The sequence below is a fragment of the Anolis sagrei genome, chromosome Y, assembly GCF_037176765.1.
Source record: "Anolis sagrei isolate rAnoSag1 chromosome Y, rAnoSag1.mat, whole genome shotgun sequence".
In the NCBI taxonomy this organism is placed as follows: domain Eukaryota; kingdom Metazoa; phylum Chordata; class Lepidosauria; order Squamata; family Dactyloidae; genus Anolis; species Anolis sagrei.
Window position 1 is genome coordinate 70,440,292 of NC_090035.1, and position 27,866 is coordinate 70,468,157.

At 44.8% G+C, this 27,866-nt stretch overlaps 1 protein-coding gene across 1 annotated transcript in view; it reads right to left on the reverse strand.

Annotated features, from left to right (window-relative positions):
- LOC137095340 (latent-transforming growth factor beta-binding protein 4-like) overlaps window positions 1-16,075 on the reverse strand; it is a 93,552-nt gene extending 77,477 nt beyond the window's left edge. The window contains 4 exon segments of the mRNA XM_067461876.1: window positions 6,876-6,946; window positions 15,714-15,892; window positions 15,895-16,048; window positions 16,050-16,075. Of these exon segments, the coding sequence (XP_067317977.1) occupies window positions 6,876-6,946; window positions 15,714-15,892; window positions 15,895-16,048; window positions 16,050-16,075 (430 nt within the window).
- Window positions 16,076-27,866: the final 11,791 nt, after the last annotated feature.

Below are 27,866 nucleotides of genomic sequence, written 5' to 3' on the forward strand. Positions count from 1 at the left end.
ATTGATGCAGGCCAAAATCCCATTGGCTTTTTTTGCCACCACATCACATTGTTGGCCCGAAGGCGACTCAGGGAAGTTCACAGTTGGCAACATTTGATGCCTCAACAAATAAAACAATCGTAAAATACTGCTAAAAACATTTGTGTAAAATATAAAAATATAAAAACCCGTACAAAGCCATAAAAACATTCTCGTGATTGTCTCCTTGCTATCTTCTTAACCAGACCCTGCGAGCCACCCAATTGCTCCCTATAGTTCCTTGAGAAGTTGGATGAAGTGCTGGGAAGAAAAAAAACAACCTTATGATTCCAGGTCTTCACTTTGCTCACCTTTTATAAAGGCAACCTTGAAGATGTCCTACAAGGGAGGCAAAAGAAACCCAAAATCTTTGAAAATAGCTTAAGGAGCTGCTGCCACCTACAGGCAGAAAGTGGACCTGCAAGATGCTTTAAAGCTTTGGGAGGAGAGAACATGCAGGGTATTACTTAGGTATCTTTAGAATCAAGTTCTTGAATGCATGTGCAAAGTGCAATTACACATTGTTATCCATCTACCCCACTGAAATCACCAAGAACTATTTATTTATCGTGTCAGAAGCGAGTTGAGGGCACAGCTAACATGCATTTAATTTAATTGAATTAACTTAATTTAGTGTCCTTAATGAAGGCCAAACCCCACTGCTCCCCCTTCTTGGGGCTCCTTTCTCATAAATACACTTTTGCTATTCCAATTTCACCCAGGGTTCTATGCCCTCGCTGTGTGTAATTTTCCCTTTCTTTAATGCCACTGTGGCACATTTGTCTAGGCCAAACTCCATACTGATGTCAGTGCTAAAGATTCTGACTGTGTTGGTCAGTGACTCGATTTCAGTTTCTAATTTTCCATAAAGCTTTAGATCATCCATGTACAGCAAGTGCGAGATTTTTTGGTGAATTTCTTGCTGTTTGGTAACCTAGGTTTGTTTTTTCTAGATTTACTGACAGTGGGATCATTACAATAATGAACAGCAGTGGTGACAGTGAGTCGCCCTGGAAAATTCCTCTCTTGATGTTAACAGTTCCATAGCTTTCGTTGCCCACGAACAACTCAGTTTTCCATTGTTTCATCGCAAGTTCATTTTCGGTGAAATTTCTAATATCTTCACAAACTCTGATGACATCTAGACATTTGATAATCCAACAATGTGGCAGTGAGTCAAATGCTTTTTTGTATTATTATTATTATTATTATTATTTAAAACACAAACAAAGTTCTGGTTTGTAATTGGGTGGGAAAGCACCAATGAATACTAGGCACTATTTATTTATTCATCGTATCAGAAGCAAGTTGAAGGTACAATTAAGATGCATAAAAACAAAGTTTAAAAAATTAGCATTATACTAAATGTCCATTGACCAGAAGGTGGCCACTTGGGAGTGCCTCTGGTGTTGCTATAAGAAGATCCTCCATTGTGCATGTGGGTAGGGCTCAGACTGCATTGTAGTAAATGGTCTGTAGTTTGCTCTTCTCCATATTTGCAAGTCATGGACTTCACTTTGTGGCCCAATTTCTTAAGGTTAGCTGTGCATCTCGTGGTGCCAGAGTGCAGTCTGTTCAGCGCCTTCCAGGTCATCCACTCTTCTATGTGCCAAGGAGAGTCTCTCATTTGGTCTCAGCCACTGATTTGAGGCTCCAGGTTTTTGCCTGCCACTTTTGGACTCTTGCTTGCTGAGGTGTTACTTGGGAAGCTGTTTCTTGATTTAAGGCATTGGCATGCTGTCTGATATCTGAACAGAGGATGGTCTGAAGATGTTAGGACCTTGGTCCTTTTATTGCTGGCTGCTACTTCCTAGCGGATGTCAGGTGGTGCAATATTTATTTATTTATTTATTTACGACATTTATATGCCACCCTTTTCACCTCGAAGGGGACTCAGAGCGGCTTACTCTACACACACACACACACACACACACACACACATTATATTATGTTATTAGCATAGTACAATATCAGTATTAAATATTACTATATTGTACTATACCATTATATTGTAATATTATTAATAATATTACATGAAATATAAATATATAATTATAATATTGCATTACATTACAATATTATAAATATTATATGTATATACAATATATTATATTACATTATATTATATTAATATAATACCGACTATTTATTTATTTATTTATTTATTTACTTTGCTTATATACCGCTGTTCTCAGCCCAGGGGCGACTCACAGGAAACAACATAGGAAAAACAAAATTCAAAACACAGTATAAAAACAATTCTCAATCCATTATGCAAAAACATTATACAAAAAGCATTATACATTACTATGAAAACCATTCAACGTTGTCTCATCGTCCAAACCACAATCCAATATCATTTTCCGTTATTCCATTCCTATAGTCATTACCAATCATTGCATTTCTTGTTCGAACGCCTTCTTGAACAACCAAGTTTTTAATTTCCTGCGGAATATCATCAGGGAAAGAGCCAGTCTAATGTCCACGGGAAGGGTGTTCCACAGCCGAGGAGCCACCACCGAGAAGGCCCTATCTCTCGTCCCCGTCTAATTTCTCCAGTGGTGTGGGGCATAGACATCCTATGATAATGCGGACTTAATGTCAGGGGAAAACCTTTACACTTACTTTACTCATGGTTCCTACTCCTGTTTCAATGCCTTCTAGAAATTGACTGCAATCCAAAAATAATAACCCAATATATATATATATATTTGCATTGGTGTAACAATTGTGTTTTGCATCCATTCTTCTAAAGTCTCAAAAAACTTTTAGGGGTTTTACTTTCTTCTAATGCAAGTATTCATCTTTGCTCAGGCAAAATAATGAAAACTGTCAGGATGCTGATGCGTTCTATGTCTATTTGCGGCTTCCAGATTCCCACATGCCCCTAAATGGAAGAATACTGATCTCCCAACAAAAGAAGACTGGAATTATTTGTAATGTCCGCGATGGACAAACTGTCTACTTTCATTAAAGAGAAACCCTTGTGTATTGCTTGGTTATTAAGCAGAAATGTAAACATCAATTAAGTGGTAATGAGAAGCTTACTATAGTTTCATATTGACGTATTTGGTCTGAGATGCGGGAAAGTCAATATTTAATTTGGGTTATTGTAAGTTTTTCAGGCTGTATGGCTATGTTCCAGAAGCATTCTCTCCTGACATTTTGTCTGCATCTGTGGCAGGCATCCTCAGAGTTTGTGAGGTCTGTTGGAAACTAGGAAAATTGGATTTATTAGCATTTAATGGTCTAGCAGTTTCAAGGTATGGCATCTTACTGCCTGGGCAAATTCATTGTTGAGAAGTGATTAGCTGTCCCCAATTGTTTCTTGTCTGGAGTTCCCCTGTTTTTGAGTGACCAGTTGAAGCATTCACACATAGCTCCAACAGACAGGAGTTCTTTCTCCCATCCTGGACATTCCACAGATATATAAACTGCATTTTCCTAGTTTCCAATAGATCTCACAACCACTGAGGATGCCTGTCATAGATGCAGGCGAAACGTTTGGAGAGAATGCTTCTGGAAAATGGCCATACAACCCAGAAAACTCACAGCAACCCAATAATAATTTTATTACCCACCTCTCCCTACCATCAACTACCTTGCCAGCAAACAACTTTCAATAAAGGATCCCCCAGGCAGCAATCAACCAGGCTTTGAAGCTGCAATGCCATTAAATGCTAATCAAGGTGCCCAATTGAAACATTCACACCTACCTCAAACAGACAAGAGTTATTTCTCCCATCCTGGACTTTCCACAGATATATAAATCCAATTTTCCTAGTCTCCAACAGACCTCACAACCTCTAAGGATGCCTGCTATAGATGCAGGCGAAACATCAGGAGATAATGCTTCTGGAACATGGCCCTACAGCCCAGAAAACTCACAGCAACCCAATAATAATTTTATTATCTGCCTCTTCATACCATCATTTACCATGCCAGCTAACAACTTCCAACAAAGGATCCCCCAGACAGCAACCAGCCAGGCTTTGAAGCTGCAATGCCATTAAATGCTAATCAAGGTGGCCAATTGAAACATTAACACCTACCTCAAAGAGACAAGAGTTCTTTCTCCCATACTGGACTTTCCACAAATATATAAATCCAATTTTCCTAGTTTCCAACAGACGTCACAACCTCTGAGGAAGCCTGCTATAGATGCAGGCAAAACGTCAGGAGAGAATGCTTCTGGAACATGGCCATACAGCCCGTAATACTTACAACAATCCAGTGATTCCGGCCATGAAAGCCTTTGATGATGTGTTTGTTGGGTAGATGTTGTTAAAATAGAATAAATACATATAACTGGTGGAAAGATATAACAAGATAACATCCTTGTGAGGCAGAGAAGGTTCACACTTTGGGGTCATGTTTTATTGTACAGCCCTATCGTTAACCTTCGGAACTCCTTTATTCATCTAGTTTTACAGAGTATACCAGGGAGATCGGAAATGTTTTACATTGACGACCTTTTGGTTAATCGGTCTTCTGAGATTACAGCCAAGGTAGCTCAATTTTGTGCAGCGGAAACAGCTTGTCGGTGCAGAATGCTATCTCAGGCTCTGTCTACACTGCCATATAATCCAGTTTCTAATCCCAGATTATTGTCTTTGAACTGGATTATATGGCAGTGTAGACTTGTATAATCCAGTTCAAAGCATATAATCAGAGAACCCGGTGGAACAATGGGTTAAACTCTTGTGCCGGCAGGACTGAAGACCGACAGGTTGGAGATTCGAATCTGAAGAGAGTGAGGATGAGCTCCCTCTGTCAGCTCCAGCTCCCCATGCAGGGACATGAGAGAAGCCTCCCACAAGGATGGTAAAACATCAGAAACATCCAGGTGTCCCTTGGATGTGTCATGTCGTGTCAGGAGCGACTTGAAAAACTGCAAGTCGCTTCTGGTGTGAGAGAATTGGCTGTCTGCAAAGACGTTGCCCAGGGGACAGCCAGATGATTTTTTGATGTTTTATCATCCTTGTGGGAGGCTTCTCTCATGTCCCCGCATGAGGAGCTGGAGCTGATAGAGGGAGCTCATCCGCCTCTCCCCAGATTCAATGTCCTTGCACATGGCCAATTCTCTCACACCAGAAGCAACTTGCAGTTTCTCAAGTCACTCCTGACACAAAAATATCTGGAGTATAATATTAGGGCCCCTTCTACACAGCCATATAACCCAGATTATCAAAGCAGATAATCCACATTATTTGCTTTTAACTGGATTATCTGAGTCTACACTGCCATATAATCCAGTTCAAAGCAAATAATCTGGATTTTACATGACAGTGTAGAAGCAGCTTAGGTTATATGGCAGTGTAGATCCAGCCTCAGTCTTAAAGATATTACCATATTATGATAGTTTCTAACACTGCAATATAAATATTTAATGCTACTGTTTTTCACTTTTCTATTTAGCATTGTTTCTTAAGTAAAGGTAAAGTTTTCCCCTTGAAATTAAGTCCAGTCGTGTCCGACTCTGGGGAGTGGTGCTCATCTCCATTTCTAAGCCAAAGAGCTGGCGTTGTCCATAGACACCTCCTAGGTCATGTGGCCGGTATGACTGCAAGGAGCGTCATTACCTTCTCGAGGAAGCGGTACCTATCGATCTAATCACATTTGCATGTTTTTGATCTGCTAGGTTGACAGAAGCTGGGCCTAACAGCGTGAGCTCACCCCGCTCCCCGGATTCAAACCTCCAACCTTTCAGGCAGCAAGTTCAGCAGCTCAGCGGTTTAACCTGCTGCACCACCAAGAGCTCCTGGTGGCGCAATGGGTTAAACTATTGTGCTGGCAGGACTGATGACCGACAGGTCAGAGGTTTGAATCCGGTGAGAGTGTGGATGAGCTCCCTCTGTCAGCTCCAGCTCCCAATGCGGGGACATGAGAGAAGCCTCCCACAAGAATGGTAAAACCTCAAACATCCGGGTGTCCCCTGTGCAACATCCTTGCAGACAGCCAGTTTTCTCACACCAGAAGCAACTTGCAGTTTCTTGAGTTGCTCCTGACACGGGGAAAAAACAAAACACCAGGGGGGCATTTTTTTCCCTGACCTTCTTTTAAATATTGCATTTTAAGGCCTCCTTTTTATGTTTTATTTGGCCTTTATCAGTTGTTTCATTGCCGATCACTGCCCCAAATGTATACATTTTCCTTTATGTTATTTTGTACTGTTTATTTTACTTGATGGGTTTATTTATTTTATTGTGATGTTGTTTTGTTGTTTAGATTTTATGTTGCTGTAATCATGTATCGCTGGAGAGATGGCAGCGAGGTATAAATAAAGATTATTATTATTATTATTATTATTTGAAAAACAACAAGATGAGTCCACAGCAGACACTCTGCTGGCTGTTGAATTGGATCACACGTCGGACACTTCCCAAGTGTCTAGGATTGTGTGATGTATCGGCAAATAATGCATGCAAATCCCAGTAAGGTGGCCTTCTGCAAATGGCAGATGGTAATTTTGTCAGCGCCGATTGTGTTTAAGTGCAGGCCAAGGTCTTTAGGCACTGCATCCAGTGTGCTGATCACCACTGGGACCACCTTGACTGCTTTGTGCCAGAGTCTTTGCAGTTCGATATTATTATTATTATTATTATTATTATTATTATTATTATTATTATTGAGTCTCCCTAGGGGTGAGAAAGGCGGTATATAAATATTATAAATAAATAAATAAATATTATTATATATTTGCAACATTGTATATTCTTCTCCCTTTAAAAAAATAACTTTCGACAAATTTCAATTGTTCAGATTGTATGATACGTGGGAGAAAATCCCACTTTGGAACAAGACAATGTGCCCAGACCCTGGAAATGTATATTGTCTCCTTTCTCATCACTTCCTACCTTTGGTGCACTTCCGGGTCTTGGGACCTAGGGACCAGCCGGGGCAGCAGGTCTCACCACAGGTGTTGGGTCTGGAAGGAAAGAGATTGGGAAGAAGAGGAGAGGCAGTGAAGTGGGCAGCTCACCAGAGGAATATCCACACATACATAAAGGAGGGAAGCAGACAGGGAAAATGCGCGCACAAGCATGAGAGAATGGAAGGAGACGTCAAAGCATCGCAGCTGGTTAGATCTTGCTAACTGATCCTCCTGGGCTTTGGTCCCATTTATTTAAGGGGTGACGGAGGTAGGCAACACTGGAGTAAACCAGAAGTGTCAGAGGAAATACGGAGCCAACAAGGAGTGGGCTGGGAGCACAGGTCTGGCTTCTTCCAACGCAAGTGGAGCGCCTGATGTCATCAACAGTTCCATCTGGAACCCGTGCCCCTTCCCTCAAAATGACTTTAGCAGACGGTGCAGAGAAAGAGGACAAACCGTTTGGCCTTTGCGTTTGCCAACGCCACTGGCCTGCCTCCCCTGATCCTTGGAGGTGAGCAGCCGCACGTGAGGAGCGTGCAAGCCATGCATCTTGAGCATCCACCACGAACCTAGCAAGGCCACAATCTCCTGAACATGTTATCGAGCAAATTAGAATGGCAGCGGATAGTGAGATCCAAGCCGTTGTGGTGAGAAAGAGAAGCCAATATTCCAGAATAAATCTCACCAAGTTGAAGCAGAAGCCATCGAGGGATTTATTTATTTTCGGCCAAAAGTGATACCAGCTTGCGGTAATCCGCCCCCAAAATAAGCTGAGATCCGTTACCTTTCCGCCGGAACGGTGCCTATTAATCTACTCACATTTGCATGTTTTTGAACTGCTAGGTTGGCAGAAGCTGGGGCTAACAGCAGGAGCTCATGCCACTCTGAATAGATCTTTATTTATTTATTTACAGTATTTTTATTTACAGTTTCTCCCCCACAAACAATCTACTCCATGTATTGTCGAGGGCTTTCATGGCCAGAATCACTGGGTTGTTGTAGGTTTTTTCGGGCTATATGGCAATGGTCTAGAGGCATTCTCTCCTGACATTTTGCCTGCATCTATGGCAAGCATCCTCAGAAGTTGTGAGGTCTATTGGAACTAGGAAAAAGGGTTTATATATCTGTGGAATGACCAGGGTGGGACAAAGGACACTTGTCTGCTGGAGCTAGGTGTGAACGTTTCAACTGACCACCTTGATTAGCATATAATGGCCTGGCAGTGCCTGGAGCAAACTTTTGTTGAGAGGTGATTAGATGTCCTTGTTCGTTTCATCTCTGTTGTTGTGCTGTTGTAATTTTAGAGTTTTTTAATACTTCTCAACAAAAGTTTGCTCCAGGCACTGTCAGGCCATTATATGCTAATCAAGGTGGTCAGTTGAAACATTCACACCTAGCTCCAGCAGACAAGTGTCCTTTGTCCCACCCTGGTCATTCCATAGATATATAAACCCTTTTTTCCTAGTTCCAACAGACCTCACTACCTCTGAGGATGCTTGCCATAGATGCAGGCGAAACGTCAGGAGAGAATGCCTCTAGATCATGGCCATATGGCCCCAAAAAACCTACAACAACCCAATCTACTCCATCCCTATCTCATCCTAATTTTAGTATTTTTAGTATCTTAGTTTTTATCTTGCACATGTGGCCCGCTCATTGTTATGTTATGTTATGTTGTTATTTAACTGTGTATGATTTTGTTTTATCGTCTTTGTACTCATATGTTGTATGTATTTTACTGTGTTGTTATTGTGTTTTTGTTTTACTTTATTGTAATATGCTGTTGGGCTTGGCCTCATGTAAGCAGCCTCGAGTCCCCATTGAGGAGATGGTGGCACGGTATTAAATAAAGATTATTATTATTATTATTATTATTATTATTATTATTTGTATTCCGCCCTTCTCACCCCGCAGGGGACTCAGGGTGGATTACAATGCACATATACATGGCAAACATTCAATGCCATAGACACACAACATATATAGACAGACACACAGAAGCTATTTAACTTTCCAGTTTCATGAGGCTATGCTTTGAATTCCGGCCACCGGAGGAGCTGTCGCTTCACCATCCACTTGTGTCACCGATGGAGCACTTTCTCGTTCTTTTGCACACTGCTGAAGAGTTTTATGGTGTTGTAAATTAGGTTGGCAGTTCGAATCCAGAGAGTGGTGTGGTATCCCTCTGTTAGGCCCACCTTCTGCCAACCTAGCAATTCGAAAACTTGCAAATGTGAGTAGATCAATAGGTACTGCTCCGGCGGGAAGGTAATGGCACTCCATGCAGTCATGCTGGCCACTTGACCTTGGAGGCGTCTACGGACAACACCAGTTGGGCACGACTAGACTTAATATCAGGGGAAACCTTTACCCTATCATGTCTCTTCTCAGACTCCTTGGTTGACAAAGGACTCAATATGCAGGTTTGCTTTGGCCAAAGTTGACCTCTCACCATTGACTCGGTCTGAGCAAGGTCTCTCTTGGCATCTTGACAGGTTTCAGAGTCCAGGCAAGCGGAGAAGTTCAATAACGTCCCATCAAACCTCTCAGCTCAGGATAGCCCTCTATTACAGTAATGGCATTCCGTGCAGTCATGACCTGGGAGAGGTCTACGGACAACGCCGGTTCTTCAGCTTAGAAATGGAGATGAGCACCACACCCCAGAGTCAGACACGACTGGACTTAATGTCAGGGGAAAACCTTTACCTTTACCTTACAGTAAGCGTCTTATTATTACTTCCACCTAGTGATTAATGTGCAGAAGAATCTCTCTGCACATGCTCAGGGGAGTGCGCTTGGATGTTTTGCTCATCTGGCTGCATCAGGAATCAAGCCAGCCGGTGGAGGATGGAGACCAGGTGCTGCTAGGGTTGTGAGGGGGTGGAAGTGTGTGGGGATCTAATGGGGGTCTTTTAGAGGATGTTCCTTTTCCAAGCCAGCTATGGCACTCTCTTTGCGTCTATGGAGTATTCAAGGTGGGATGTATCATTGCAGTGCTCCCCTCCCTCATGGAGTTCCCCCCTCCCTCATCACTCTCTTCTGCTTCTTCTTCTTCTTCTTTCTCCCCCGCATTCTCTCCTCCCGCCGAGACCCCAGCAAAGGCCCTCTTTCCTTCCGCCCCTCCATCTGCATGTGGGGCTGCTGCAAATCCACTTAGTAACTCAAGTCCCGGTCAGGGCAAGAATGTCAGGAATTAGATGTTTGGCGAGAGGATGGGGGGTGGAAGAGGAAAGGGAAGGGGGCAAGACGGCAGGGGGTGGATGGGCCGCAGGGGAGCCCAGGTGGCACCCATGGCACCTTGATATGGAGTCTGCCCCCACCCCAAAGGATAGCCATTACCATCAAATAGGGGGTGGGAGGCTTTTCTGTTTATTCCATCATGATACTAGAATCCCAGGGGGGTGTTGTTCCTCCTTGCAGTTGTCTGGTGGAAGACTCAGGAATGATGAGAAGACATCCTCCTTATCCATCATCTGGAACTGCCAGAGCTCTTTGGCAGCGGAATATGCTGCCTCAGAGTGCAGATGAGTCTCCTTCTCTGGAAGCTTTAAAGCAGAGTCCGTATGGCCATCTGTCAGGAATGCTTGGATGGTATTTCCTTGCATGGCAAGGGGTTGAATTGGATAGGCCAATTTTATGAGTCTGGGGCCCCTTCCACATCTATATAAATAAAAATGTAATGTTCATTTGTGGGATTAACACAACTCAAAAACCACTGGGGGAATTGACACCAAATTTGGACACAAGACACCTAACAGGCCAACGAGTGTCCATCACCCCTAAACACACACACACACAACCTCAGCGGAACAGACTTAAAAAACCCAAAAATACACAATATATACATATACACATACACTCATATACATATACACATGCACACATTCACACACACACACACGCATATATATTCACAAACACACAGAAATATACACACACAGAAATATACATATACACATGCACACATACATATACACATACACAAATATGCATATAGACAAGCACACACATATACACAAGATGCATGTAAACATATAAACACACAAATACACAAATATATACATATACACATGCACACATTCACACACACACACATATATATTCACAAACACACAGAAATATACACACACAGAAATATACATATACACATGCACACATACATACATATACACATGCACACACATATACACATACACATACATATACACACAAATATGCATATAGACAAGCACACACATATACACAATATGTACGTACACATATAAACACACAAATACACAAATATATATACACACATATATACATACATACACATGCAGAGACATATACATATACACATATTCATATACACATACATTCACACATATACTCACAAATATGCATATAGACAAGCACACACATATACACATAATTGGCATGTACACATATAAACACACAAATACACAAATATATATACACACTTATATACATACATACACATACATATACATATACATACACACATACACACACAAATATGCATATAGACAAGCACACACATATACACAATATGCATGTACACATATAAACACACATATAAACACAAACACACATATATACACAAATATATACACACACATAAACACATATGTACACACACAAAACACATATACACAGACTGGGCCACAGCAACACATGGCAGGGGACGGCTAGTCTATATAAATAAAAATGTAATGTTCGTTTGTGGGATTAACATAACTCAAAAACCACTGGACAAATTGTCACCAAATTTGGCCACAAGATACCTACTAACCCGAGGAGTGACCATCACTCAAAAAATTGATTTTGTCATTTGAGAGTTGTAGTTGCTGGGATTTATAGTTCACCTACAATCAAAGAGCATTTTGAACTCCACCAATGATGGAATTGAACCAAACTTGGCACACAGGACTCCCGTGACCAACAGAAAACACTAGAAGGTTTTGGTGGGCATTGACCTTGAGTTTGGGAGTTTTAGTTCACCTACATTCAGAGAGCACTGTGGACTCAAACAATGATGGATCTGGACCAAACTTTGCACGGATATTCCATATGCCCAAATAGGAACACAGATGGAGTTTGGGGGAAATAGACCTTGACATTTGGGAGTTGTAGTTACTGGGATTTATAGTTCACTTACAACCAAAGAGCATGCTGAACCCCACCAACGAGAGAATTGGGGCAAACTTCCCACACAGAACCCCCATTCAGTCCAACTCCCTTCACGAAGGCAAGAAAACGTAATCAAAGCCCTCCTGACAAAGAGCCATCCAGCCATAGATATAAACAGATATGTATGATTCACACACACAGACATAGTATCATAGATTCGAAAAGGACCCCTAAAGAAGGACAATGATATGTTGCATGTTCCAGAGTGGGTAAACCAGACAATCTCTACATCAACACTGACAAAGAAACAACAAGAAATACCGTTCACCCACAAGCATAAAGATATTAAATATATTAGAAAGCAACCCTTTCTAATTACTTTATTCTCCAGATCACCAGACTAGGCCACAGCAACACGTGGCAGGGGACTACTAGTAGCTGAATACATTCCTAAATCTTTTGCTTTGAACTGGAATATATGGCAGTGTTGACTCAGATAACCCAGTTCAAAGCAGGTATCGTGGGATTTCCTGCCTTGATATTCTGGGTTATTTGGCTGTGTGGAAGGACCCTAAGTTGTAGTGATGGCCACCAACTAAAATGGTTTTTAAAAGGGAAATGTGGCAAATACATTGATGAGCAGGACGGTCAGTTATCCAGCACCAAAGATAGGCTGACGTGCAGTTAGTGCAGTGTTTTTCAACTTGGGGATCGCAACCTCTGGGTGGGTCGCGTAGGGATATCAAAGGGGTCTCCAAAGACTATCAGAAAACACAGTATTTTCTATTGGGGGTTCTATGTAGGACGTTTGGCCCAATTCTCTCATTGGTGGGGTTCAGAATGCTCTTTGATTGTAGGTGAACTATAGATCCCAGCAACTACAACTCCCAAATGTCAAGGTCTATTTCCCCCAAACTTCACCAGTGTTCACATTTGGGCATATTGGATATTCATGCCAAGTTTGGTCCAGATCCATCATTGTTTGAGTCCACAGTGCTCTCTGGACTGGTGGAGGGCTGCTCATCTAAGCCGAAGAGATGGAGTTGTCCGTAGACACCTCCAAGGTCACGTGGCTGATATGACTGCATGGAGCACCTTACCTTCTCGCTGAAGCAGTACCTCTTGATCTACTCACATTTGCATGTTTTCAAACTGCGACATTGGCAGAAGATGGGGCTAACAGTGGAAGCTCACCCCCCTCCCTGGATTCAAACCACTGACCTTTCAGTCAGTAAGTTCAGCAGCTCAGCGGTTTAACCCACTGCACCACCAGAGGGCTCATAAGACATGATAGATATGTTTAAATATTTAAAAGGATGTCTTGTTGAAGAGGGCAAGCTTGTTTTCTGCTGCTCTGGGGACTGACTAGAACACAATGAAGCAATGAGTTCAAATTACAGGAAAGGAGTAAGTTTCCCATCTGAACCTTAGGAAGAATTTCCTGACTGTGAGAGCTGTTCAGCAGTGGAACTCTCTGCCTTGGAGTGTGGTGGAGGCTCCTTCTTTGGCTGGATGGCCATCTGCCAGGGGTGCTTTGAATGCAATTTTCCTGCTTCTTGGCAGGGGATTCGAATGGATAGCCCACAAGGTCTCTTCCAACTCTGTCATTCTATGATTCTATGATTCTAAACTGCATTAAATCTGTAGTGTAGAGCAGGCATGGGCAAACATTTGCCCTCCAGATGTTTTGGACTTCAACTCTCATCTTTCCTAACAGCCTCAGGCCCTTTCCTTTTCCCATTCAGCCACCTAAGCCAAAATCATATCAAAACCTTTGACAACACATTGAAATGCCTAACTGTGAGGGTTGTTCAGCAGTGGAACTCTCAATCCCAGAGTGCAGTGGAGATGCCTCCTTTAGAGGCTTTTATACAGAGGTTGGATGGCCATCTGTCGGGGGTGCTTTGAATGCAATTGTCCTGCTACTTGGCTTAAGTGTCCGGGGGGGGGGGGGGGGGCTGAGGCTGTTAGGAAAGATGGGAGTTGAAGTCTAAAACACCTGGAGGACATAAGTTTGCCAATGCCTGCTCTACACTACAGATTTAATGCAGTTTAGAATCATAGAATCATAGAGTTGGAAGAGACCTTGTGGGCTATCCAGTCCAATCCCCTGCCAAGAAGCAGGAAAATTGCATTCAAAGCACCCCCGACAGATGGCCAACCAGAGAAGGAAGGAATTTCCTGGCCTCGGCCCAAGCCAGAGAAGCCAGTTTTAAAGCCAGAGAAGCCAGTTTTAAACCAGGGAAGGAAAGAATTTGCTTGCTTTTCCCCGCTTCTGGTCCCTGTCCTCGGCTCAAGCCAGAGAAGCCAGTTTTAAACCAGGGAAGGAAGGAATTTCCTCTGCTTGCTTTTCCCCGCTTCTGGTCCCTGGCCTTGGGTCAAGCCAGAGAAGCCAGTTTTAAACCAGAGAAGGAAGGAATTTCCTGGCCTTGGCTCAAGCCAGAGAAGTCAGTTTTAAAGCCAGAGAAGCCAGTTTTAAGCCAGGGAAGGAAAGAATTTCCTCTGCTTGCTTTTCCCCGCTTCTGGTCCCTGGCCTCGGCTCAAGCCAGAGAAGCCAGTTTTAAACCTGGGAAGGAAGGAATTTCCTGGTCTTGGCTCAAGCCAGAGAAGCTGGTTTTAAAGCCAGAGAAGCCCGTTTTAAACCAGGAAAGGAAGGAATTTCCTGGCCTCAGCTCAAGCCAGAGAAGCCAATTTTAAAGCCAGAGAAGTCAGTTTTAAACTAATGAAGGAAGGAATTTCCTGGCCTCGGCTCAAGCCAGAGAAGCCAATTTTAAAGCCAGAGAAGCCCATTTTAAACCAGGGAAGGAAGGAATTTCCTGGCCTCAGCTCAAGCCAGAGAAGCCAATTTTAAAGCCAGAGAAGCCAGTTTTAAACTAGGGAAGGAAGGAATTTCCTGGCCTCAGCTCAAGCCAGAGAAGCCAATTTTAAAGCCAGAGAAGTCAGTTTTAAACCAGGGAAGGAAGGAATTTCCTGGCCTTGGCTCAAGCTAGAGAAGCCAGTTTTAAAGCTAGAGAAGCCAGTTTTAAGCCAGGGAAGGAAGGAATTTCCTCTGCTTGCTGTTTCCCGCTTCTGGTCCCTGTCCTCAGCTCAAGCCAGAAAAGCCAGGTTTAAACCAGGAAAGGAAGGAATTTCCTGGCCTCGGCTCAAGCCAGAGAAGCCAGTTTTAAAGCCAGAGAAGTCAGTTTTAAACCAAGGAAGGAAGGAATTTCCTGGCCTTGGCTCAAGCCAAAGAAGTCAGTTTTAAAGCCAGAGTTTTAAAGCCAGAGAAGCCAGTTTTAAACCAGAGAAGGAAAGAATTTCCTTTGCTTGCTTTTCTCCCACTTCTGGAGGAAAACAACTACTTTCAAAGTAAAGACCACCCACTTTCAAACCATTAAAGAAGTCTTGGACCTTTCGAAAAGTTTTGAACATTTTTTCCTGTGACTTTAGAATGGAACCACCTCCATCATCCGAAACGGGTTTGAACCATTATTGTTTTTAGTCAAACAAACCTATTGGCTACAGAGGCGCCTGTCTGTGCAGCAACCCTGGCTTTGACATCCCCTCCTCCGACCCTGATGAGAAGAGCAGGCTTGTGTTGGCTGGGGCAGGAACTCAAGTGGCCGCTCCTCCTGCCCTGGGACAAGGCTGTGGCACGAGCAGCATCCCTGGCCAAGGCTGCTCCCTCCCTGCCTCCCTCCCTCCCTCTTACCTGGCCGCCTTGGAGGCCCTCCCCGCGGGCTCCTTCTTGCGCCTCCCCAGAGCATCCTCCTTCTCCTCCATCGCTGCCTTTGCCAGCAAAGCCAGCAAGCAGAGCGCGCCCAGAGCCGGTGCCCGCATCTCGCCGGCCTTTTGGACGGGGCGCTCCGGGAGAGGCGAAAACGGGGGCCAGCGGGGGCCGGGCCGGGCTCTCTGGCCGCCAATGGGAGCCCAAGCCGGACTCGCCGGCCCCTCCAGCCAGCAGCCAATGGCCAGGCAACCGGCCTCCGGACGGGGAGGGGCGGCAGAGAGCCGCAGGTGCTGCCTCGTCGGGGGAGGGAAGGAGGAGGAGGAGGGGAGAGGCAGCCATCGCATCCTCGAGTTGGGAGGGACCCCCAAGGGCCATCTAGTCTGACCCCCTTCTGCACGGCATCTGGACCACTCTGACAATCACTAGGCCAGACATTGAAACCCACAAACACAACAGCAAAGTTTTGTGGCCCCATTTCTTAAGATTGGTTCTGCATCTCGTGTTGCCCAGTCTTCTGTGTGCCCTGGAGGGAGCCTCTCATTTGGTATCAGCCATGGCTTGAGGTGCTGGGTTTTAGCCTGCCACTTTTGGATTCTGGCTTGCTGAGGTCTTCCTGTGAGTATATCTGTAGATCTCAGAAAACTATTTCTTGGTTTAAGGCACTGGCATGCTGGCTGATATCTGAACAATGAAAATGAATTGCTAGTATTGAAAAACACTAGAATCAAGACTAAGTAACACCACCCAGGCACAGGAAGTCTCCATAGAATCAAAGAGTTGGAAGAGACCTCATGGGCCATCCAGTCCAACCCCCTGCCAAGAAGCAGGAATATTGCATTCAAATCACCCCTGACAGATGGCCATCCAGCCTCTGTTTAAAAGCTTCTAAAGAAGGAGCCTCCACCACACTCCAAGGCAGAGAGTTCCACTGCTGAACGGCTCTCACAGTCAGGAAGTTCTTCCTCATGTTCAGATGGAATCTCCTTTCTTGTAGTTTGAAGCAATTGCTCCGCGTCCTAGTCTCCAGGGAAGCAGAAAACAAGCTTGCTCCCTCCTCCCTGTGGCTTCCTCTCACATATTTATACATGGCTATCATATCTCCTCTCAGCCTTCTCTTCTTCAGGCTAAACATGCCCAGCTCCTTAAGCCGCTCCGCATAGGGCTTGTTCTCCAGACCCTTGATCATTTTAGTCACCCTCCTCTGGACACATTCCAGCTTGTCAATATCTCTCTTGAATTGTAGTGCCCAGAATTGGACACAATATCCCAGGTGTGGTCTAACCAGAGCAGAATAGAGGGGTAGCATTACTTCCCTAGATCTAGACACTAGGCTCCTATTCATGCAGGCCAAAATCCCAGACTTTAACCAATATAGGGCTTCGCCCAGGTGAACCTCATCACACTACAGCAGTAGTTCCCAACCTGTGGTCGGCAAGAACGAAAATATGGTCCGTGGCCTCACCATTACTACACTGCATATTGTTTATATGTTCAGTCACTTCCAACTCTTCATGACCCCCTGGACCAGCGCATGCCAGAGCTCCCTGTCGGCCGTGGCCACCCCCAGTTCCTTCAAAGTCAAACCAGTCACTTCAGGGATACCATCCATCCATCTTGCCCTTGGTCGGTCCCTCTTCCTTTTTTCCTCTCACTTTCCACAGCATCATTGTCTTCTCCAAGCTGTCTTCTCATGATGTGGCCAAAGTACTTCATCTCAGCCTCTAATATCCTTCCCTCCAGTGAGTAGTTGGGCTTTATTTCCTGGAGCATGGACTGGTTTGATTTTCTTGCGGTCCAAGACACTCTCAGAATTTTCCTCCAACACCACAATTCAGAAGTGTCTATCTCCCTTTGCTCAGCCTTCCTAATGGTCTAGCTCTCGCATCTATAGATTACAATTGCTTTAACTATGTGGACCTTCGTTGCCAGTGTGATGTCTCTCTACACTGTTCATAGAATCATAGAATCGTAGAGTTGGAGGAGACCTTGAGGGCCATCCAGTCCAACTCCATTCTGCCAAGAAGCAGGACAATTGCATTCAAAGCAGGCCCGACAGATGGTCACCCAGCCGCTGCTTAAAAGCCTCCAAAGAAGGAGCCTCCACCACACTCCGAGGCAGAGAGTTCCACTGCTGAACAGCTCTCACAGTCAGGAAGTTCTTCCTAATGTTCAGATGGAATCTCCTTTCCTGTAGTATGAAGTAATTGCTCCATTGCGTCCCAGTTTCCAGGGCAGCAGAAAACAAGCTTGCTCCCTCCTCCCTATAACTTCCCCTCACATCTTGATCCACGGCCCTCATCATGTCTCCTCCCCGCCTCCTCTTCTGCAGGCTAAATATGCTCAGCTCTTTAAGCTACTCCTCATAGGACTTGTTCTCCAGACCCTTGATCATTCCAGCTTGTCAACATCTCCCTTCAACTGCAGTGCCCAGAATTGGACATAGTATGATTCCAGGTGTGCTCTGAACAAGGCTAACTAGAGGGATAACATGACTTCCCTGGATCGAGACACTATACTCCTTGTTATGCAGGCCAAAATCTCATTGGCTTTTTTAGCCAAATCACATTATTGTCTCGAAACCATGTGGCAAAAAGATTGACTGGTTTCACAAAGCCCTTATAGTGCTGAGACAACGGGGATGTCGGGAGGGGAGATACTTACTACCCACAAAGGATTACTACTACCACATCAGCTCTAGATTATTAAATATGGTTTTCTGTGGGTGACCACATGGTGACTATTGGATGGCATATCTTCTGTATCAGAAACTAGAGTTGATGCAATTTCCTGAATCAGCACCCTAAATAACTAAACCGAATCTAGAGCTGACCTAAAATTGATTTGTAACCCTTTTGGTACTAACGTTGGACAGTGGCCCCTGGTCAAAGTGGTCTCTGGTCCATAAAAGGTTGGGTACCACTGCATTAGAACATGGATCCGCTTGAAATCCAATCTCTGCCTCCTGCAGAAATCTGGCACTTGTAGTTTAGGGAGGGGCCTTTAAATTACTCAGCTGCACAAGTCCTCAGCCTCACTCAACTACAAACCCCAGAATTCTTCAGGAGGCAGAAAAGAGATTTAAAGTAAACCTATGCTCTAGTGCAGTTATGGGCCAACTTTGGCCCTGCAGGTGTTTTGGATTTCAACTCCCACAACGTGGGTATGCAGATGATCCCTTGATTTACTGAAGTGTCCAGATCCAAGAGGACAAAGACATGGGCACATCAGCCCTCTAGGTGAATTGTCGAAGGCTTTCGTGGCCAGAATCACTGGATTGTTGTAGGTTTTTCTGGCTATATGGCCATGTTCTAGAGGCATTCTCTCCTGACATTTCGCCTGCATCTATGGCAAGCATCCTCAGAGGTACTGAGGTGAGATAGTGAACCTCACTACCTCTGAAGATGCTTGCCATTGATGCAGGCGAAACGTTAGGAGAGAATGCCTCTAGAACATGGCCATATAGCCAGAAAAAACCTACAACAACCCAGCCCTCCAAGAGTTTTGGACTTCAACTCCCACCATTCCTAACAACCTCAGACCCCTTGCTTTTCCCTCTGAGGCTGTTAGGAATTGTGGGAGTTGGTCCAAAACACCCAGAGAGCCCAAGTTTGCCCATTCCTGCTCTAGATGCTGTGATATGTTTGTGTATGTATGTATTCAGATAAAAAGCTGTGAGCAAGGGCTGTGGGTCCTCAACGCGCCACACTTAATGACATCACCAAAGGCTGTCCCCAGCTGTCAGGTTTTGACCTCGAAGCCCCAGGGTCTGGGACAATCCTGAACTGGTAACCCTAGGTTTGTGTGCCTGCAAATCCTGTTATTATTTCAGCAGCAGGACTCAGGGACGTCCCTCCTGCTGCTCCCCATGGGGGTCTCCTTTCCCCAGATTAATACAGTGCATTCCTGCCTTTAGAGGCCCGACTCTCCTGTTGGCTCCTCCTGACCTTGAACAGGAAATGCCAGAAAGGAGTCAAAGACGCCAGGGAATTTTGTCCGACAGAGAGCATGTCACAGGAGGAGGTGCACTTCCTTCTCCTGTTCAAAGAAACCCCGAGCCCTCAAATTTCCGGTGCAAATGATTACACCTCCTTCCTTCATCTCTTCGCTCTGGGAGCCTTGAGAAGGACTTCTCTGTTTGCACATCTCCTTTTCTACTGAACAGGGAGGAACGTTTGGAAAACACCCTTCAATACGAGCTGTCAGTTCAGGATGAACCAAGAGTGTTATACGCGGGGTGTTCATTAAAGATTTCCCCTGACCCACTTCTATTTATCACAAGACACTGAAACTGCATGTGTGTAATGATATAAGTCTCTATAGGTTACGTGCCAATTTACAACTCAGAACTGATAACGGTCTTGATTTTACAGGTGCCAAAATGGTGTGAGGTTTGATAATGAACCCAGTGGAATCCAGAGCAGTCCTCAAGTTTCTTGGCTTGAAAGGCTGCACTCCAAAGGAGACGTTCAATGAGATGAAAGAAGTTTATGGTGATGATTCTCCATCATAGGATGTAGTCACAAACTGGCATTGTCCATTCAAATGTGGTTGGACTTTGGTGCATTGTTGGAAATACAGCTCCAATTCCAGGGTGACCCCACTCTGCTATTGATGAACACACCATCCAACACTACTTGAGCTCTGCGAGTGCAGCATTTTTCCGAATGAAGCACAGAGTGTTTGAAGACAGGGACATCCATAGGGAGACCAAGGTGCTTGTTTATAAAGCTATTGCCCTCTCAACCCTGCTATATGCCTGCAAATGTGGACTATCTACTGACGTCACATGCAACTCCTGGAACGATTCCATCAGCATTGCCTCTGAAAAATCCTGCAAATCTCCCAGGAAGATAAGTGGACAAATGTCAGCATGCTGGAAGAAGCAAAGACAACCAGCATTGAAGTGATGGTCCTCCACCATCAACTCTGCTGGACCAGCCACATTGTCCAAATGCCCGACCACCATCTCCCAAAGCAGTTGCTCTACTCTGAACTCAAGAATGGAAAACGGAATGTTGGAGGACAGGAAAAGAGATTTAAAGATGGGCTCAAAGCCAACCTTAAAAACTCTGGCATAGACACCGAGAACTGGGAAACTCTGGCTTGAGTGCTCCTGCTGGAGGTCAGCTGTGACCAGCAATGTTGTAGAATTTGAAGAGGCATGAATGGAGGGCAAAAGAGAGAAACGTGCCAAGAGGAAGGCGCATCAAGCCAACCCCAACCAGGACCACCTTCAACCTGGAAACCGATGCTCTCACTGTGGGAGAACATGCAGGTCAAGAATAGGGCTCCACAGTCACCTACGGATCCACCACCAGTACAATGACCTTGGGGGACAATCTTACTCAGATAACGAGGGATCGCCTAAGGTCACCATTTTGCCAAATCGCCGTGTAACCATTTACCACTTAGCCCAAAATGTCAAAATTAGTGTGGAGTCCATGGGGAAAAAAATCATCCAAGACCATCTTCACATGCATAAGGTATCTGCTCACTGGGTCCCCTGGGTGCTCACACCTTTCCAGGAGCAGGTACGAGTCAAATGCTCTGAGGCTGTATTGGCAATGATGTGCCATGGACACCAGGACTTTTTCAACAGACTGATCACAGGATGAAAGCTGGGTCCATCACTATCCTGAGACTAAAGTCCAGTTGCTATAATGGAAGCATCATGACTCACCATCTCCAAAGAAGTCACATGCCCAACTCTTGGCAGGCAAGGTCATGCTCACAGTATTTTGGGACCAGCATGGAACGGGACTGATGGATTTCCTAGCAAATAGTACCATGATCACTGGGGCATACTGTGCTTTACTGCTGCGGAAATTGTGAGAGGCCATCAAAACCAAGAGATGTGGTAAACTCACCAAAGGTGTCCACCGTCTGCAAGACAATGCACCAGTTCACAACTTACATGTTGTCCAAATGGAAGCATGCTACCTCATCTTATTCACTGGACCTTGCACCATCGGAATTCCACCTCTTTCCAACAAGGAAATTATTTTTGAAGGGAAAGCATTTTTCAGATGATGAGACTCCGATTTCCAAAGTCACGAGGTGGCTTTTGGAGCAACTTGTCGACTTCTACAAGCAAGGTGTTTACAGTGTATTGTTGAATGCTTTCCTCGCTAGAATCACTGGGTTATTGTAGGTTTTTCAGACTGTATGGCCATGTTCTAGGAGCACTCTCTCCTGATGTTTCACCTGCATCTATGGCAGGCATCCTCAGAGGTTGTGAGACATGGCTGTACAGCCCAAAAACCCTACAACCATCCAGAAGTGTTTACAGCTGCTTAAAAAGATGGGAACAGTGTGTGTCCCTGGGTGGCACCGAGGGATAGGACTCATAACTGTGCCAAGTTTCATTGCTCTCAGTCCACAGGAAGTGGGTCAGGGGAAATATTTTATGAACATCCCTCGAATTTCAGAGTTTGAGACCAAAATAGAAGAGTTCTGTTGCAATGCCTTGATGATGTCTGAATATCAATCAGACTTGCACATAATAGGGTGAAAAAATAGTACCAAGACGAAATACAGATGTATACCTCAGTTTACAAGCCCTCTATCCTTTTTGCAAAGGCTTGTTTATGGTCATCATATCTTCTTGCTTCTCTTTCTCTTCCATATGGATGTTTTCAGCTGCATTTGCATCAGGAGAATGGTAAAGGAGGGCTGGAAGAAAAGAGACATTTGGCATCTGGTCGCAGCAGTGTCTCCTGCATAAACAATGCAATAAAGCTTGAAAGAATAGGATTATGCTCCAGCCAATCCTTCTGTAGCTGTCTGTGCCTGCCTCCAACAGACAAAGTAAATAGCAGCTAACTCAAGAACCCTTACTAAGCAAACAAGAACAGATATGCCTGCCTGACCAGATTAAAAAAAATACCACCCCATAGATTTACATTTAGAAAGTTGGCCACCTCTATGGAAAATATAAGAGAAGTGGAAGCTGGTGAAAGAAGACGCCATCCCTGCATGCATTTCGAAAGGTGTCTTAAAGTGGCCTCTAAGACATTCATAAGGCTTTTGTTTACTTACATGACTTGGTTGTTTCATTACACACTTACATATTGTTAGTTTTGAATTCAAACATTTGCTGAAGGATGTTGAAGTGCTCTTCTTTTTGTAGAACTCCATTCCTATTCTTTCCATGTTAATTGTGATGCTGGTGCCATATTTTCTTTTAAAGTAATGCCCACCAAAACATCTACAGCAGTGGTTCCCAGCCTGTGGTCTGTGGACCACCAGTGGTCTACAAGACTTAAAATAGGGTCCACGACTTCATCGTTACTATACAGTTGCAATAAGAGTGACTGGTCTCGCAAAACCCTCTTATAGTGCCAAGGCTTTTTAAATATGGTTTTCTGTGGGCGAGCAGATGGTGAGTACTGGATGGCATATGTTCTGTATCAGAAACTAGAGCTGATGTTGTCTATCCAATGCAGTTTTCTGATTCAGCACTCCCAAAAAACCAAACTAAATCTAAAGTTGACCAAAAACTGATTTGTAACCCTTTTGGTACTAATTAGTTCCTGATGAAAGTGGTCTCTGGTCAAAGTGGTCCTTGGTAAAAAATAAAATAAAATTGGGAACCACTTTTTTTTGTCATGTCAGGAGCGACTTGAGAAACTGCAAGTCGCTTCTGGTGTGAGAGAATTGGCCATCTGCAAGGATGTTGCCCAGGGGACACCCGGATGTTTTGATGTTTTACCATCCTTGTGGGAGGCTTCTCTCATTTTCCCGCAATAGGGAGCTGGAGCTGATAGAGGGAGCTCATCCACGCTCTCTCTGGATTCGAACCTGCGACCTGTCAGTCTTCAGTCCTGCTGGCACAGGGGTTTAACCCATTGCGCCACCGGGAGCTCCTTGGAAACCACTGATCTACAGGTATATCTGTAGATGAGAAATGCACACACATAGATACATACATACATGTTCTCACACACATATTTTAAGGCAGTGTTCTCACCCTGAGATTCCTCCTTTTGCCCTGAAAAGCAGAAGCCAGGATTTCAGTTGTCATACCTATTTATGTGTAATCTAAGAGTCCATCCCAGTCCCTCACCTTTCTCTGGAACTTGGTGAAGGATGTGCCCTTTCCCTTCTCCGTGAGATGTACAGTAACAGACTTGTCTTTGCTTTGGGTTTGTCTAAATTATCCTAATCATAAACAATTCCTGCTTATTTCAGGCAACATTGGATCAAGGGTTATCCCATCCTCAGCCGCCGAATTTGGTATTCCGTGGGTCAATCCTTACACTTTTTTGGCATCTGTATGGTTTCAGACTGGGGTCACAAAAGTCAAAACTGAAGAGCATCCCTATACTTGTAATAGTGGTGTAGAAAAAGGAACGTGAGCAGGTGTTGTTTGTAGCCAAGCAACGTCTAGTGAAATTCACTCTTATCATTAATGGTGCCAGAGAGCTCTCCATTCTTCGCCCTGCCAGCTGTATAACAGACACCACTAATGAGTTTTACAGCACTGCATATGGAATTCTTTTCCACTGGCTCTTTGAAATGGTATGTCCTGTTTTGCCAGTTTATTCTGCATCATGGGGAATTCTGGCACTGCTAGCATGATCAGATGGTAGAGCCCATCCTAACTCCTGTTATTTATTTACCGTATCAGAAGCGATCCGAGAGTAAAGTTATATTATATTTAAAAAACACAAAGTTTAAAAACTTGCCATTATACTCAATGTCCTTTGACCAGTATCTGGCACTTGGAGTGCCTCTGGTGTTGCTATAAGAAGGTCCTCCACTGTGCATGTGGCAGGGCTTAGAATGCATTGTAACAGGTGGTCTGTGGTTTGCTCTTCTCCACACTCACACGTTGTGGACTCCACTTTGTGGACCCATTTCTGAAGGTTGGCTCTGCATCACGTGGTGCCAGAGTGCAGTCTGTTCAGTGCCTTCCAAGTCACCCAGTCTATTGTGTGCCCAAAGGGAGTCTCTCATTTGGTGTTGAGGTGCTGGGTTTTAGCCTGCCACTTTTGGAGTCTTGCTTGCTGAGGTGTTCTTAGAAAACTATTTCTTGATTTAAGGCATTGGTGTCTGGCTGATATCCGAACACGGGATGGGCTGTCACTGCCTTGTTCCTTTCATTATTGGCTGCTACTTCACGATGGATGTCAGGTGGTGCAATACCAGCTAAACAGTATAATTTCTCCAGTGGTGTAGGGTGTAAACATCCTGTAATAATGTGGCATATCTCATTAAGAGCCACATCCACTGTTTTAGCGTGGTGAGATGTGTTTCAACTGGGCATGCGTACTCAACAGCAGAGTAGCAAAGCACAAGCACAGATGTCTTCACTGTGTCTGGTTGCAATCCCCAGGTTGTACAAGTCAGCTTTCATATGATATTGCTTCTAGCATCCACTTTTTGCTTGACATTCAAGCAGTGCTTCTTGTCCGGGTAACTCCCAAATATTTGGGTGTGCTGCAATGCTCCAGTGGGATTCCTTAACTCCTGTTAAGATGGCATTGCAAAAAGGCAGCATCGTGCTCAGGAGTGAGTAAAAACTTCTGGACTGTATGCTAATATATATATATAGATATGGATTATATGCTAATCAAGGTGATCAGTTGAAACATTCACACCTAGCTCCAGCAGACAAGAGTCCTTTGTCTCACCCAGGTCATTCCACAGTTATATAAACCCCTTTTCCTAGTTCCAATAGACCTCACTACCTCTGAGGATGCTTGCCATAGATGCAGGCGAAACGTCAGGAGAGAATGCCTCTAGACCATGGCCATATAGTCCGAAAAAACCTACAACAACCCAGCTTCTGCACTCCATTGGTCTCTAGTTTGAAATGTAAGGTGCAAAGCCCCAAAGAGTAAGTTGTACTTATTTTTATAAGAAAGATTACGAAAGGAGAAATGCAAAGAGAACTCTGTCGGAAAGAAGCCTGGGTTGTGGAACAGTTGGCTAGGACTCAGCTGCATTAAATCACCACTGACCAAAAGGTAATGAATTCGAAGCCAGCCTGAGTCGGAGTAAACTGAGTCTAGTTTGCTGTCCATCTTTGCAGCCTGAAAGACAGTTGCATCTGTCAAGTAGGAAATTTAGGTACCACTTATGCAGGAAGGCTAATTTAACTAATTTATGATGCCATAAAAATCTCCAGCAGCGTGCAAAAGAATGAGGAAGTACTCCATTGGTGTCACAAGTGGACCGTTAAGCGACAGCTCCCCCGGTGGCCGGAATTCGAGCATATCCTCATGAAGCTTAAATTGCCCCTGTGTTTGTCTATATATGTTGTGTGTTTATGACATTAAATGTTTGCCATGTATATGTGCACTGTAATCTGCCCTGAGTCCCCTGCGGGGAGAGAAGGGCAGAATATAAATACTGTAAATAATAATAATAATAAATGAACTCAACAACCTCCATTCACTCTCATACACTCGTATACCCTGCCCCCCTTCCCAGCAAAACATGGCAATGCCTTCACTTGACATCCATAAATATTTCCTTGTGATTATTTCAAATTTGGTTGCATATAAAATTTTCACAATTACAACACAGTTCTTAGAAAAGCACAGCTCCCGACACTACCCCCTGGCTTGGCACAACATTGGGATGGAGAGTTGCCACCTTTGGCGCTGCTCTGGCACAAAGGCAAAGCCTCCCTCCCTTGACTCAACCCCATTGGTCTTCATGGTTGGTTGTGGCAAAACCCTCCCTTTGGAAGAACAAGGTGTGGGGATGGGGTGTCTTACATATTTGCCATTGTTGTTGTGTTTTTAAAAAAATGGAATCCTGGATTTTAGTCTCCCTCCCAGAGTCTGGGCTGGTTCTCCTCCTGCCGAATCTGCAGGGAAGACGGAAGCAATGGAGCTGAGCGAGTCCAAAGACAAAAGTCCCTGCAGGTTGTGTTTTTTTGGGGGGTGGGAGTATTCCTGCATCGTCCCTCCCCTGAGTTACAAACTTGTAAGGTAGGAGGAGGACTATGGCCCAGTTTGAACTCAGTGACAACCCATCCTTATCTTTTTGCACCTCCAGAAACATGGCAAGGAAGCCAATCTGAGGTCTGCTTTTGTCTTGTTTCCTTGTATTCTTCCTTTCCCAGCTCTTGGCATCTTCCCACAGCAGAGGGGAACAGCCCTATGGACCACACGAGGAGCGAACCCTTATTGCCCCCTTATTGCCTCCAGATGCCCTGGAAGGGGCCTTGTTCTAGGGCCAAGCGTTATGCTACAGCTTGGTAAAGCACTTTGAATTTAAAGACCTGGCGGAGCCCCCAATTCCTTCCTTCCCCTTCTCCCCACATCTTAACCGAGGGGGCTGCTTTCAAGAGTCGACTGGCATTCCCTCAAGGGGATGTGGCAGATTAAGGCTGGGGGTCGGGATGCACAAGGAAGCTCATATCACCCCTCTCAGAAGGATCAAGGGTATTTCAGGCTGATGAATCTTTGGGTGGGGGTCCCAGGTGGGGCTGGTTTGGTGGGCAGAGTGGGGTCAGGACCCACGATACAGGACACCAACCTCAACATTGGTGCTGGCAGTTTAAGGACCTGCTCCGAATGGGAACAGGTGGGAATGCTCAGGCGGGGAAAGGGGGGGCTGGTGTTATATTTGTGGGTGGCAGCTGTGCTGGGAAGGAAGATTGACCAGCCCTTGACGGATGCCTCCTGGCCCAAAGCTCCCCCATTCCTCTGAGTGGCAGCGAGGGAAGAGACCGATTTTGCGTTGTGCTTGTTGATGTTGTACAGGCGAGGGGGCTTTGGAAGAGCACAAATGCCAGGCGTTCAAACCGTCCCTCCCCACGTCTGTTTCAAAACGTGCCAGGCAAGACACAGCGCCCCAGCAGCAGCGACTGGCATTGGGAAGGAGAAGGAGAAGTCTCTCTCCTGGTGGAAAAGGCTGCCCTGCATCCAAGGATGTGCAGCAACCTGGCACTTCACGTTGAGACTCAAATGGAATTGGCAGTGTTGCCCAATGCTCATGGGTAACCACCATCCCAGCAGTAGCAGCAGCGCCCAAGTCTGGTCGGCAAGTTCCTGAAAGTGGCAAAGCCAGGTGGGCCAACGTAGGCTCCTTCCTTGGCCCCACTGGCACAAATCCATACTTGTCCAGACAAGACCAGCTGCCAGTCTGGGGAAGCATCCATTATTCTCAGTTCTGGAT